This window comes from Chinchilla lanigera, unplaced genomic scaffold (genome assembly GCF_000276665.1).
Source record: "Chinchilla lanigera isolate Chin_1 unplaced genomic scaffold, ChiLan1.0 scaffold00003, whole genome shotgun sequence".
NCBI lineage: Eukaryota > Metazoa > Chordata > Mammalia > Rodentia > Chinchillidae > Chinchilla > Chinchilla lanigera.
Genome location: NW_004955404.1, coordinates 36645535 through 36660151, shown reverse-complemented (window position 1 = coordinate 36660151; position 14617 = coordinate 36645535). Strand labels below are relative to the sequence as shown.

At 34.2% G+C, this 14617-nt stretch overlaps 1 protein-coding gene across 1 annotated transcript in view; it reads right to left on the bottom strand.

Annotated features, from left to right (window-relative positions):
* The window catches only part of Klhl1 (kelch-like family member 1), a 392040-nt gene that overhangs the window by 36750 nt on the left and 340673 nt on the right, over window positions 1-14617 (bottom strand). The window contains exon 8 of the mRNA XM_005374194.2: window positions 9773-9935. Coding sequence (XP_005374251.1) covers window positions 9773-9935 — 163 coding nt within the window. The remainder of the gene's footprint in view (window positions 1-9772; window positions 9936-14617) is intronic.

The window sequence follows — 14617 nt, the reverse complement described above, 5'->3', positions numbered from 1 at the left end:
GTCTACTGATCATTTCACAAGTAAGGTGAAAAGACAGAAGAAAGACTGCTTCACTTGGGCTGGTGATATAGCTCAGTGGCACAAGCACCTGCCTGGCAAGCACGAGATCCTAAGTTTGATTCCTGGTACAAAACAAAAACAGAAAGGACTGCTTCACTCATAGTATCCAATAAGTTATATAATCAGAAAAATATCTCCTGGGAAGTAATGAGGGAGAGGATGATATTAAATAAAAGATGCATTAATAAAGAACAATTGTTTTTAAAAATATATGAGGAACTTTACACAACAAAATGAAAAAGACAATACAGGGAAAATTATAGCATACAGTTAAAAAGAAGGTATACAAGGGATAATACATAGACAATAGATATCAATCTCATTAGTATTTAGAGAATGAGATAGAACTAAAATGATTGAAGAACTGATATTACCAAGTCAGTACAGTGTGGAGTGTCCAGAATTTGAATAAATAATGCTTTCATAAATGATGAAAATGACTTTCAAGACTTTTGAGCAGCTCAAGTAAAGCTGAACACAACATACTGTAAAACCTAAAAATTTCAGTCCTAGATGTTTGCCCAGCTCAATGTGTACATATATTTCTAAGAGGACATACCCAAAGATGTTCACAGAAATGTTCCTCATGGCAAGAAGTAAACATTACTGAAAGAAGAATAAGTTCTTTTATTAACAGAGTTTAAAAAATAGATAAATAGGGAATAAAAATAACAGGATAATAACTGCCAGCAAAATGTAGTCTCTCCTGGGTCTGGAATTGAGATACTTGGAAAAGAACAGCTAACTTATTAAAGAAAAAACAGAAAATCTCTGGAAACTAAGAAACAGTTGACAAAAAAAATAGAAACTACAGAAAACTTGGAGAAACTGAACACAACACAGAGAAAAGAACAAAGCAGCCTGTGACTTTAACCTGGCTCCAGTGGAGGGTTACCTGTCTCTGCTAACACAAGGTAAGCCTGGAAAGGGTCAGAAGCTCCAGTAACACAGGATGGACACAGGCCAGTGTACCAATCCTACTCCGGGAAATGTCTATGGTTATTATAAACTGTACAGCAGCACAGTATTTTACTCTGAAAATAACTCCTTCCACACAGCAGGCCAAATTTAGAGAAAAAGTCAAGTGCAGAAACTCCCATATTTGAGAGCATTTAATCAAAAGCCATTAGAGAAAGGTGTTAATTGTTTAAGACTGAGCTGCTAACAACTACAGAACAACAACACTTAAGAATTTCTGAAATTTATCAGAGTGAAAGGGTGGGAGATAGGCATAAAGGATAGTCTTGGAGAGGGCATGAGCTAAACTAAAACCTTTGAAAAGTTTAAGCTTAAATGGGAAAGACACGGTGTCCCACTCTCTACATGAGAAAGCAGGTAGGTCGTAGGTGTCTTTCAGAGCGTAGTAGTTCTGACAGTGTGGCCTTAAGTCCAGCAGCTTCCTTGACCTCCCCCAACTCCTATGCCTACATTCAATGCAAAGCTCAGTGGTCTCTTTGATTTCCCTATCTGCCATCTGACACCCCAATTTGGATGGTTGCTACTCCTGGGGATTATGGACAGAGTGGCTTTGGAAGCAGGGGTGTCTCCTTGAAAACCCTTGGCCATAAAACTAGCAGAAAAACAGTGACTTAGGTGCACAGAGGGACACAGAGCTGGTAGCAGCTGGACTGAACGCAGACCTACCATAGATACCATTGATTCATCACACCCCACGGGGAAGTCAAGGAAAGACTTAACATTCCTATACAAAAACATGCTGGTGGATACAAAATAGGATTTGGCAGTGACTCACTATCCATTTCCATATCAGGTCCATTCCAGTACTGCAGATATTGGGAAGAGACTACTCATTGAAAATCCTAGAGGAACATTTTGGAATCATTTCCCTCTCTCATTGGTTATATGGAGTTTTACTTTTTTCTTTCTTTTGCTCTCTGTTTTTTCTTGATTATTTTTTCCTGTTACTTTTATCTAATTATTTAATGGGATAATTTATCTGATGTTTATCTCCTCCTTTTCAATTTTTTTGGCTTTGTTTTTCAAATTTTACTTTGTTATTTTCCCCCTCCCCACTCTTCCATTTTATTAAAATTAAGTTTTATTAGTCTCTTTTTTTTTTTTTTTTTTTTTTGTTTTTTTGGTTTTTCTCCGGTACCGGGAACTGAACTCACGACCTTGCGCTTGCCAGGCAGGCGCTTTTGCCGCTGAGCTAAATCCCCAGCCCCAGTTTTATTAGTCTTTAGATATTTAAATGACTCTATTTTTATTCTTAAAATGTTTTCTCTTGTAAGTGGTCAGGTTGCTGTTGCATTTAGTAGATTTGTTCTCTGTGCTAATATTGGGTTTGCCTTTGGGCCTATATTAGTACTACAGATATCTTTTCTATTATTAAGTATGGCATGTGCTAGCTTTTATTGCCTCTTATGGTTTGTCAATATCTAGTTTGTTTTAAATCTTTGATTATTACTGGATTTGTTAGTATTGCCTGGATGGAATACTTGTTGCTATTAAATGTTTTTTACACTATGCCAATATTTCATTTATCTAAGTCATCAAAAATACTATGGTTTATTTTTAGAACATTAGTTTCTATCTAAAGTATGCTGCAAATTGACCTCCTCAAAATAACAGAGGTGATCCAATTCTGAACTAGTCAAAGGGCTACAGTCAGTCATGCACAGAGTACACCACTGGAAATAAAATAATAACTAAAAAGACACCCACTGCAGCAAAAGAGCCTTTCCATTTTAATCAACCATCAACACCTCACTATCACAAATAGACAGATCAATTAGACAAAAAGTTCAACAAAGAAATATCAGAGTTTAACCATAGAGTCAAAACACAGTGTTCCACCAATAATAGAATGTTTATTCTTCTTAGCAGAACACAAATCTGTTTCCAAAATATACCACATACTAATCCATAAACCATGTTTATTTAATATCAGTAGCAAGAAAATGATGTCCTCTATCTCCACTGATGTTCAGTATAGTACTCAAAACTTTAGCCAGAGCTATCAGACAAGAAAAAGGAAAGAAGGATACATAAAGGAGAGGAAGAAATCAGATTATCCTCACTTGCAGAAAACATTTTCTATTATATACAAAAATCAAACATCCCACCAAAAGACTCCTAGAATGAATAAACAAACTCAGTAATTTAGCAGCATACAAAATCGGCACACAAAGAATAGCATTTCTGTTTGTGCGTAATAAAATGACAGGCATGAAATTAGGAAAGCAATACAATTCACAATAGCTTTCAAAAAATGAATAATTAGGAATTAATAAAAGATGTCAAAGACCTTTAAAACTAAAACTAACTTGCTTTGAAAAGAATAGAAGAGAACATCTGAAAATGAAAAGATATTCCCCATTCCTCAATAGGTAGAATCAATATTTGCACAGCACCAAATATTTTCATACTACCAAAACTGATATATATAGATTTAATGCAACCCCAATTGAAATATCAAAAGATACTACACAAAATTAGAGAAAGCAAGTGTAAAATTCATGTAGAATTAGAAGACACACAGAATAGAAAACAAACAAAATTAATCCTGTGCAATAAAAGGAAAGTAAGGAGGAGTCACAATCCCAGAATTCAAATTATAGTACAAAGCTACAGTGATATAAACATCATGGTACTGGCAGAAAAAGACATACGGTTCAATGGAATAGAATAACAAGAAACAGCCCTAGACATGTTCACCATCTGATTTTTGAAAAAGGGGACCAAAAATATACTGGAGAAACGATACCCTCTTTAGCAAATTGTCTTGAGAAAACTGTTTATATACAGATGAAAATCGAGTCTAGAATTGTATATTTCACCGTGTACTAAAATAAAAATGGAAAAAAATTGAAATATTAAAATAGAAGCACTTAATCCTCTAGAAAACAAAATAGCCAAAACATTTGAAGATATATGTGTAGGCAAGGAGTTTCTCAACATAATTCTAAATGCAAAAGGAATAACATCAAATAGGATCATATCAAATTAAGAAGCTTCTGTATGGGGCTGGGGATTTAGCTCAGCGGCAAAGCGCCTGCCTGGCAAGTGCAAGGTCGTGATTTCGGTTCCCAGTACAGGAGAAAAACCAAAAAAAAAAAAAAAAAAAAAAAAAAAAAAAAAAAAAAAGAAAGAAGCTTCTGTACAACAAAGGAACAACCAACAGAATGGAAAGATCCCATATAGGATGGGAAAAGAATTTGTCAACCATTTCCTGGACAGAGGACTCATCAGAAACATATAGAGAATCCAAAATAGTTAGATTTCAGAAAATAGAAGAGTCAATCAACTAGTGGAAAATAGAAATGAATGTATATTTTTCGGGAGAAGTCCAAATGACCAATAAATTACATATTAAAAGTCCAACATTTCATTCCATTACAGAAGAGTAAATTAAAACCATACTGAATTCCATCTTATTCCAGAAAGAATGACAAATAACAAAAAATCAAATAATAATAATTTGTAAGGTTGCAAGGAAAAACGAACACTTCTATATTGCTAGTGGGAATGTAAACTAATGCATCTACTATGGAAATTTGTATGAAGATTACTCAAAAATCCCAAACTAGAAATTCCATTGGACCCAGTCATTGGCCTTCTAGGAATCTTCCCAAAACATGATATAAATATATCATATTTCAGTGGTCTATGCATACCCATGTTTATAGCAGCAGAACTCATAATAGCTAAATTTGAAATGGCTGCTATGTCCATCAGTAGATAAATGTAAATAAAAAGTGGTCTTTATACACAGTGGCTTGCGCTACCATGAGGGATATGTTTGTGTAGGAAAATGATTGTATCTTGAAACAATAATATTAAGTGAAATAAACCAGACATAGATTCTTCAATATCACATCACTTTTCTTATATGAGAAACTCAAATCATAAATAATTGAAAGAGAAAAATAAAAGATATGTAATAGCAACAATAAGATAGATCTTTGGCAAATGGAAGCAGAAAAAGAGATGTAAGGAGGGAATAGGAGGGGAAGATGAAAAAAAACTTTACTAGTGTGTGGTATGTACATGTACCAAATTGCTATGATGAATGAAGTTATCACATATACTAGACATGTACTGGTAAAATTTAAAAAATATATACTGAATTGGATAAATAATATTTCAGTGCACTATAAAAGAATAAACTACAAGGAAAATTATGTTATATTTTATTAAATGTTCAGTTTCAGTATATAATAAATAGAACTAAGGAAAGCACAAATTAATGAAGGGAAAAATAAGCAAAGCCTCTGTCTGTGCTTATTTGAGTAAAATAAAAACATACCTAATAATGGCACCAATCAAAAGCTAAGGCAAGATGAAACTAATGTTAAAGCTAACATATAAATATAACTTTAGAAAAAGAGTACATGACAATTTGAAATCAAGAAGTTATGCTTCTTATGTTTAATGACAGGTATAGCAGGTAAACAGCTGATTTTCCATTAGTGGCACAATGTTGATATTGTGTTAAAATCAGATTTAAATAGTAATTAAAAGAATGAAATGATTCATAGGCCAGCATAGATACAAAATCATAATTAAAATTTGGAACACAACTAAACATTTGAAAAAATGCAACAGGAACAAGTAGGCTGATTTTACATATTAATATAACTTATGGTTGGAATATTTATATAAATTACCACATGAATACTTCATCTTTGCTGAAATTTAATAAAACATAAACTAATGCTGATTTTTAAAAAATGAAATCTTTACTGAGAAAATTATAACAAGAAGACTTCTAATACTACACAGTATGTATCTCTAATAACCAGTGAAATCACATTATAAACATTAGAATATTCTCTAAAATAGGACATAGACAAGGACACCTAGCTTCCAAAGTTGATATCATTGTTCTAAAAATAATAGCAATACCATAAAATATACAGGTAAATATTATCTTTATTATTCTACTACACAGTGCCTTTTTAGAAAAATATTTATGCTAATAAATAAATAGAATTAAAACAAATTTAATGAAAAGATGATTATAAGCACATATACAAACTATATATAAATACATATAATATAAAAATACTTTAAATTACAAAACAATCTATTGCAAAAATATAAACCACTAAAAGTGCTTAGAAAGTTCAAGTATGGTCATGTTTTCAGATGAAAACATTTAAAATTTCAAGATCCACATCTTCCTGAAATTAATGTATAAATATTTATCCACAGTAAAATTTCCAAAGAAATTATTGGGGTAGTTTTATAAACTATAATAAATTTATAGTAAAGTTTAAATGGGAACACAGATCATAGCTAACCAAGAAAAAATACGAAAACAATAAATAGAACATATAATGTACTATATTTGAGTTCATGAATGTGTATATATGCATATATAGTGTCCTGATTCAGTTTACACTTCTAGAATTATATATATAATACATGTATGCTTACATATATGGTGATATATTATTACTATTTTAGTAATATAAAATTTATTATTGAAAAGTGCAATCTAAAAATACAGGGAAGGTTTAATTAAAAGAATATTTACAGGACAAGGTACATTTCCCTTAAAATATTCCCTCTTCATTGCCCTTCAGAGTACTCCCCCTTGCTTCAAACACACTTACAGTACCATTCTTGTCACTGTTTGAAGCAATTCTGGAATTCTCTTCTGTGATTGTCTTACAAGATATGATATAATCTAAGCTACACAGTGCCATCCAATAGAAAGCAAGCTCATTGTAAACTGCATATATAGCAGACATGTAGTAATAAAAAAATAATTTAAAAAATACTTAGGTGTGTTTTTTTATTCACTGTTTGCACCAGGTCTGGCATCTTGCAACTCCTGGTTCTTCCCTAGAGTCAAAATGACTGTGAAATGTGAACATTTTGAATCAACTCAGAGCAGTAAAGTGGCCATGAAAGTGCAATCAAAGACTTATTTAGAGGAATTTCTGGAACTGCTTCAAAAACTGGCAAGATTTTGGGACACATGAGTTCAAAGTAAGGGAGAGTATTTTGAAAGGGTTTAATTGTGGTGTGTTTTACAGTTACAATTATTATTTAAACACACAGTATTGACAGCGTATTTTCTTTTCTTTTCTTTTTGTTTTGTGTTTTTGAGACAGGGTCTCACTATGCAGTTCGGGCTGGCCTGGAGCTCACTTTGTAGCCCAAGCTGGTCTCAAACTCGCAACAATCCTCCTGCCTCAGCCTCCCGAGTGCTGGGATTACAGGCGTGCACCACCACGCCGGGCTGAGTATACTTTCTGATACATATGAAAGAATGACATGGAAAAGATAATCTATAATTTTAAATATATCATAAACCTTCATGAAACCTGAAGAAGTCTAATCTCTGTGAAAGCATAATCAAAAATAAGTGTGGATAAATGCATTAATACAATATTTGTGGGACAAAATTATACACAATTAGGAGAAGAGGAAGTTAGCAGGGTGTTCGAACAGACTTTCCAGCACCAGCTCTCAAACAGAAACATCAGTTTAGATAGGCTCCTATGAATGAAAGTAGCTTCACAACAGCTGAGGAAATAGGTGAGAGATTTTGGCACCTGGATGTTGCACAAAAGTGAGAAAAGACAGCTTCTAAAGGGTAGGGGTAGCCTGTCACATTACTACAACACCCTTTCCCCATCTGCAAGCAGCAAAGCGTGAAGAAAAATATGCCCAAGTAGGTAGATCTCACTGCCCCACACTGCAGGCAAGTTCCCTGAGTTCTCAGGCCTGAATTGGAGCCAGGCTGGATGGCAGACCTCCTCCAGACATGCCTGGTGTGTGCAGAATCCAGGCTTTTCTCATCGCCAAGCTTACACCAGCATGCATGAGATTATAGAGAAATGTGCATTCATATAGTGTTCCGGGATTTTTTGAGGATGACCTGGCAATAGTAAACTAATATGGCTACTATTTTTTAGTGTAGGGAGTGTGTTTCTAAGTGTTTATCGGTGGAAATACTTTTGTGTTCATGCGATGGATGGATGGATATATATATATATATACATATATATATATATATACACACACACACATATCATGATATTCAAAGTTAGCTCTTTGCAGTTGTGGAAAAGTAGAAACACAAATATTCATAAATTAAATTATTATCTTAGTTTGACTATTATGTTAATGGACTGCTATAAAGACATACAAAATGCTTATTTATAATCAAGGTGACAGATTATTTAACTTTGAACCTTGTGCTATTCTAGTAGGTATATAAATACAGTTGCACAATACTAAACAATAGATTTGTAAAAGTCATGTAGTGTAACAAAGTTGGATAGAACAATCAATTTAATATTTATTTGTATAGTGACTCTGTGGTAAGCCCAGAAACATAATAGTGAATGAAGCAGCCAAAATCCTGATACTAATATATATGCCAGTGAAATGAAACATAAAGTAATAGCAGAAACAATTTCATGAACAGTGAGCAAACATCATTTGGAATAATGTGCACAGTGGAATATTGGTAATGAGACTGACAATGATATTTCTTCATGTGGATTAATTTTGAGTGGAAATCTGAATGATTAGATGCAGACACATAAAAATAATATGAAATGTTAACTGCAACTCAGGCAAAGGAAAACAAATTCAAAAGTGCTTACTTGGATTAGATCGAGAAATATTTGAGTCAGATTTTGAAAAGGGTGATTTGGCTGACAGTGACCAAAACAAGCAAACAAAAATAAATAATAGGAAAAAAATCTAAATACAAAGGAGATAAAAAGATCACTCAGTGGGTCTCTTTACCTAAAGATTTGCATGGCAATCTAATGGCAGAGATCTCCTTAGAGAGGACCAACTTTCTTTTTGTGTGTATACAAGGACTGCTCGGAGAGCCTTGGCAAATGTACTTCAGGAAACAGAAAAGTAGAAAGACCTTACTAAAATCTTTGGCTGCTGTCTGGACAGGGTTTGCTGTTAAGTTTGTTTAGACCCACGGTTCTTGTGAAGATGGAGAAAAGGTGGTGTTGGGCACCCTGAGATCTAATATGCAGTGTTTAGAGACATTTTTCTTATCACACTGAGGTGTAGGGTTTGGGGGATGATTTGGGCATTTCGTGGAGAGTCCAAATGCTGTTAAACAACCTGCAATATACAGGACAGAACTTTGCCCCAAACAAAGAATTGGTTAGCCCAAATATGAATAACACTGAGTATGAAATTTCGTGACTTAGTGGTGTTCTGTCCTGGAAATGCTTGAAGACTGGAACACACACACACACACACACACACACACACACACACACACATATATATATATATACACACACACACACATATATATATACACACATACACGCACACACACATATATTCATATATACATATTTATGTATATGTATATATCATATATGTTCATATATACATATATATACATATATAGATGTCATTTGAAGTCTACTGCATTGTTTTAGCCTACAGAATGTATTTTGATAAAATGTATTTGCTAAACTCCTTCATCACCAGTGAATATTTGGTTTCTGTTTCATATGGAGAACGCACCAGTCTATTTGTCAGTCACCCATGATGATTAAAATTTTTAAAAGATCAGAAATTTAAACTAAACCTGGGTTGTAGCTCAGCAATAGAGTACTTGCATGTACATAACTCTGAATTTGATCACAATACTACAAAAATTTTCTCTTTTTGTCTGACCAGTCTACTGTTCTTTATAGAAGAATACCGAATTACTGCTCCATAAAAAAATGAAGAAAAATCTACTCACTTGCCATTCAATGCTGCTACACCAACTGTGCTCCGGGCTATCGACATACTGGCCACAAAGGTCCACTGCTGGCTCTGAGGATCCCACCTCTCCACTGTGTTCAGATAACTCCAGCCATCATGGCCTCCCACGGCATAAATAGGCCCTTCAAGCACCGTCACCCCTGAAACATTAGGAAAGTTGGCATTGTGCTGATAGTTATCAATATCAGAGTGTACTTTTACAAACCTGTAAAGAGAATACGTAGCATGTATGTGTTCTTATCACAATGAAATAAAAATCAAATTTGAATATTTGAATAGATGTCATTCATAGTGATCTTTTAAAAATCAAATTATCCATACAAGCTATATATTCAGCATAAACTGTAGTTGGTAAACAATTGCAATAAGGTAGAAACTAGTATAGATCACATCTTTCCATTAAAATGAAAACAAAATTTAGAGCTAAAATAAATATTTTCACCTACTTGATTTATAAAAGAAATTTGAATCTACTATTTGTATAACCGAATGCAAAGCAAATTAAAATCAAAGGTGTTATATTCTTGTGCCTCTAGTTTTGAAGAGGATTTCTATAGGAAAATTTAAAATACTTCCTCATTTTAAGCAGTGCTACAATATATCAATGAAATATTAGTTTGAAATTCAGGGCAGGATGTTCTATTTTATATTCCTAATAATACAATAAGCTTGTTCATAATTTTAAAAATGTAAAATTAACCATACCACAAGTGGAAATCATTAAAAATTTTATAATTAAATTTAAAACATTAATTACAACAAATAAAATTAATAGTGCATTGCCAGTGAGAGAATATAACACAACTTATTTATTTTCTACTAAATTCTCTTCATGATGAACTTTCCTAAATACTAAACAGTTGCTAAATATTTAAATCACACATTCCTTTGGACTGAACTGATCTCTTTTTCTGCAAAGAAATTCCATTAGCGGGGCTGGGGATTTAGCTCAGCAGCAAAGCACCTGCCTGGCAAGTGCAAGGTCGTGAGTTCGGTTCCCAGTACCGGAGAAAAACAAAAAAAAAAAACCAAACAAACAAAAAAGAAATTCCATTAGCTATTTCCCTCAAAACGAAAAATTCAATGTCTGAGTCTGAAGAACTCAGAAGTGTCTGTGATGTTATCATACTTCCCAGGTATCAAGTTGGATTGCCACAAATTTATGCATGTGACAGAGAAATGACTCCTGGATCATACATTTTATTATTCATAGCAACAACAGTAGTCAAAGCATCACTAATTTTTGAGAGTTTTGCTTTGGCTTTTTTGCTAGTTCCTGAATCTCCAATCTCCACAGGGTGAGCAAGATGGCCTTTAACATTCCTCTCCTCTTGACCAAACTCTAGACAGCTTCCCCCTGCTTCTAGTGCAGTGAGCAAATTATTTAACTGGTTCTTTGAGACATAAGTCTTTTGAGGAAGGCCAAGTACAAGGAGCACAATGAAGGCTGGACAGAAGGTGGCATGGGGATCAGCCTCTTGCCAACAGGAATAGCCCAAGAGAACGCTGGTGAGAGGAGAGGGAAAGGGGAAGCAGAATAAGGAGATGCCCTGTACAGGAACCAATTAATGTAAAAATTACAGGTCAGAAGTATGAGATAAAATTAATAGTATTCACAAAAATGCAAATTGTAAAAGGAAATTCACAGGAGGAGGCAAGTGGGTGGGACAGACATTAAGTTGAATTAAGAAAAACCAAGCTGTATCCTGTAGACGTTCTCATTCTCCTAGATGACTGTAAACTGCATGTACTGCAATCATGTACTAACAAGATTTTTAAAAACAGAAACAACCTCTTGCCAGTTTTACAAACTAAGATTATGCTCAAGGATTTAGAAGGCACCATTTTGAAATGCAGTCATCAAGGAATATACTACCACATTTCCTATTCTCTCTGGGAGGATAGAAGCCTAACTTTAGGTACCATCTTGCTCCAAATTATAAAACTACCTATAGATATGAAGAGAGGGAAAAATTTACTTTTCTTTTGATGCCATTTAGAAAAGATAGTTTGTCTAAGATCCTCAGACTTACTACAGCTCTTGTGAACTACTGGCTTTATTTTATTTTAACAGAGTTGCATTCAGCAAAGAGTTACCTCTTTTTTATATTGAAATAGCATTCAGCAAAAGCTTTCTTACCTACTTGTTTACCTGACATAATTTCTGTTGCAAAAAGGGTCAACAAAAGCCAGATTCTAGACCTAAGTGGTGAGAAGAGAAAGCAAAAGAGAGAAAGCAATGGGAAGAATCAGGAAGGAAAACTAGAAGCTTTGGGATCTGGAAACTAAGAGTTATAGAGTGTTTCTAGGAGGCAGGGATAATAATTCATTTTTACATTCTGACCAAGAACAGGTTTCTATTCGTTTTGGAAATCATGTATTAGTTTTTATTACAGGAAAAGAAATACATTTATTATAACTAATAAACATATACACCAATTGTTACTGAAGGAGATGTTATTTTTACCAATTTTTAATGCATAGCTGCCTCTTACTTTAGAACATGGAACTCCATCTCCCTGGTATTTTGCCTAAATAAAATCATTTCAAATATAGCCAAGAACAAAAATAATAAAGAATTTAAAAGATGTGTAGAAATGTGAGACCAGGGAGAACTGTCTCCCAGCATCGATGTGAAAAGTAAAATAATATCTGATTTGTTTATTCATTCATTTTATTAATATTAATTTTTTTGTCTTTTTGAGACAGGGTCTCGATATGCAGTTCGGGCTGGCCTTGAGCTCGCTTTGTAGCACAAGCTGGTCTCGAACTCATAACAATCTTCCTGCCTCAGCCTCCTGAGGGCTGGGATTACAGGTGTGCACCACCACACCCGGGTTATCAATATTCATTAATTCATAGTTTTGTATCGGGAATGAATCTAGGCACCAGAGACATAACGATGAACAAAGTACACAATGTTCCTATTCTCACTGAGATGCATATATTAAATAATCAATGTGTAGCTAAGGTAAAATAAGTACATTCTCCAAAATAAATATATCTAATTCACATGCACTACACATTTATAATTTGATAAAGTGAAATGTAGCTTACTAGAATAAAAATGCACTCATACATATTTTTAACTTATGGGTTCTATATTAAATACACTAATAACCCACTATGCAAGTGAATACCCAGTGTTCTTGGTCAGTGTTTTTATACAGCAGTATTTAAAATGCAAAGGTGTACATTTTAGATCTTACTCACTGGGCAGCTAAAAAATGCTAGTGGTTAGAAATGGTCAGACAATGTAAACTTTGTAAGCCTATCAAAAATATATGAATATATTATAAGGTACCTTCTGGGTGGCGTATGCAATTATTCACATGTATCAAGAATAATTAGATATATGGAGATTATGAGTAAACATGGATTGGGTGCATACGTTAGATATATAGGGCATATTTGGATTGGATTATACTCTCTTTTCTCTTGAAATCATATTTATCAGACAAAGTCACAGCATTAGCGTGGTTTGAGATAATAAATTTGTGCTTTTATTCTAAGAGCAAGAGGACATCGCAGGGGCTGGGGATTTAGCTCAGCGGCAAATGGGCCTGCCTGGCAAGCGCAAGGTTGTGAGGTCGGTTCCCGGTACCGGAGAAAAACCAAAAAACCAAAAAAAAAAAAAAAAGAGGACATCGCTGAAGAAGGACATCCTTGCTATAATTTTTTCTGGTTACTTTTAGGGCAAATGGATTGGAGTCAGGTTAGGTGACAACAGAGCGTAGATTAGACGACAATTGCACTTATCCAAAATCAGAAGTTGGTAGCTTGAACTAGTATATGTCAATGTACACAGAAAAAATATTTGAGATGTATTCTGGAGGTATTGCTGCTGGTAATTGCTAGTAGACTGGGTGGGTATATGAGTCAAAATGATTAATTAAGGATAAATAAATTTACTGAGCAACTAGTTAAATATTAAGGGGAGAATTAATTTAGAAACTTTCAGGGAAAAATTCAAGAACACTATTCTAATGTACCAAGTTTGAGGAGACTGATTTCTAAATGAAGTCATTAAATAGGCTACTTAACGTATGTCTTTGAAGATCGAGTCAGTTTGGATCTAGCGGCATAAAATTTGGAATAATTAACAGAAAATAACATTTAAGGCCTTAGAACTAGATATGGTAACTTAGGCAAATACTATAAAAATGAATGTAACAGAAGCCAGAATCTAATCCCAAATAAGTTCAATGTTGCTTAAAAGAACAAAAAGCAAAGAAGACAATGAAGTAACAGAGGAGGAAAACAAGAAGCTTTTGGTATGTGGATATTCACAACTGAGTGTGCTTTTCATGAGGATTTGAATGATATACTTATGAGCAATTATATGTTTTAGTTTATTTTGAAAAAATCAACAAGTTATTTTGCCTCAGTCGTGGTTTGGGTTTTTTTGTAAGGGTAGACAATATAATACAGGACACATATTTTATGAGATTACTTAGAATAGTCACCCAAAGAGTCATGTACAAGAGAGTGCAGGAAATCTGTCTACACACTAGAGAGCAAAGAATCCAGCTGAGGGCCTGGATCCCACCATAATATCCTGCATGAGTCAAGAGCTAGAGCTCATAACAATGCCTCGCAGGATTCCAGCTGGAGGCCTAGCGCCTATAACACTGTCTTATGCAGGCCTGTTTCATGGATCTGCGCTGGGAAGGCCAAAAGTCAGTGGAGGAATCTAATAAATCTTTGCCAGTGGGATAAAGGACCCATGCTAGCAGGCTGAGTGATTTACAATGGAGCCAGGAAGCAGTGCACAAACAAGAATCAGAGCTCCTCAGAAAAGTATCACAGCCATCCTCAGTGA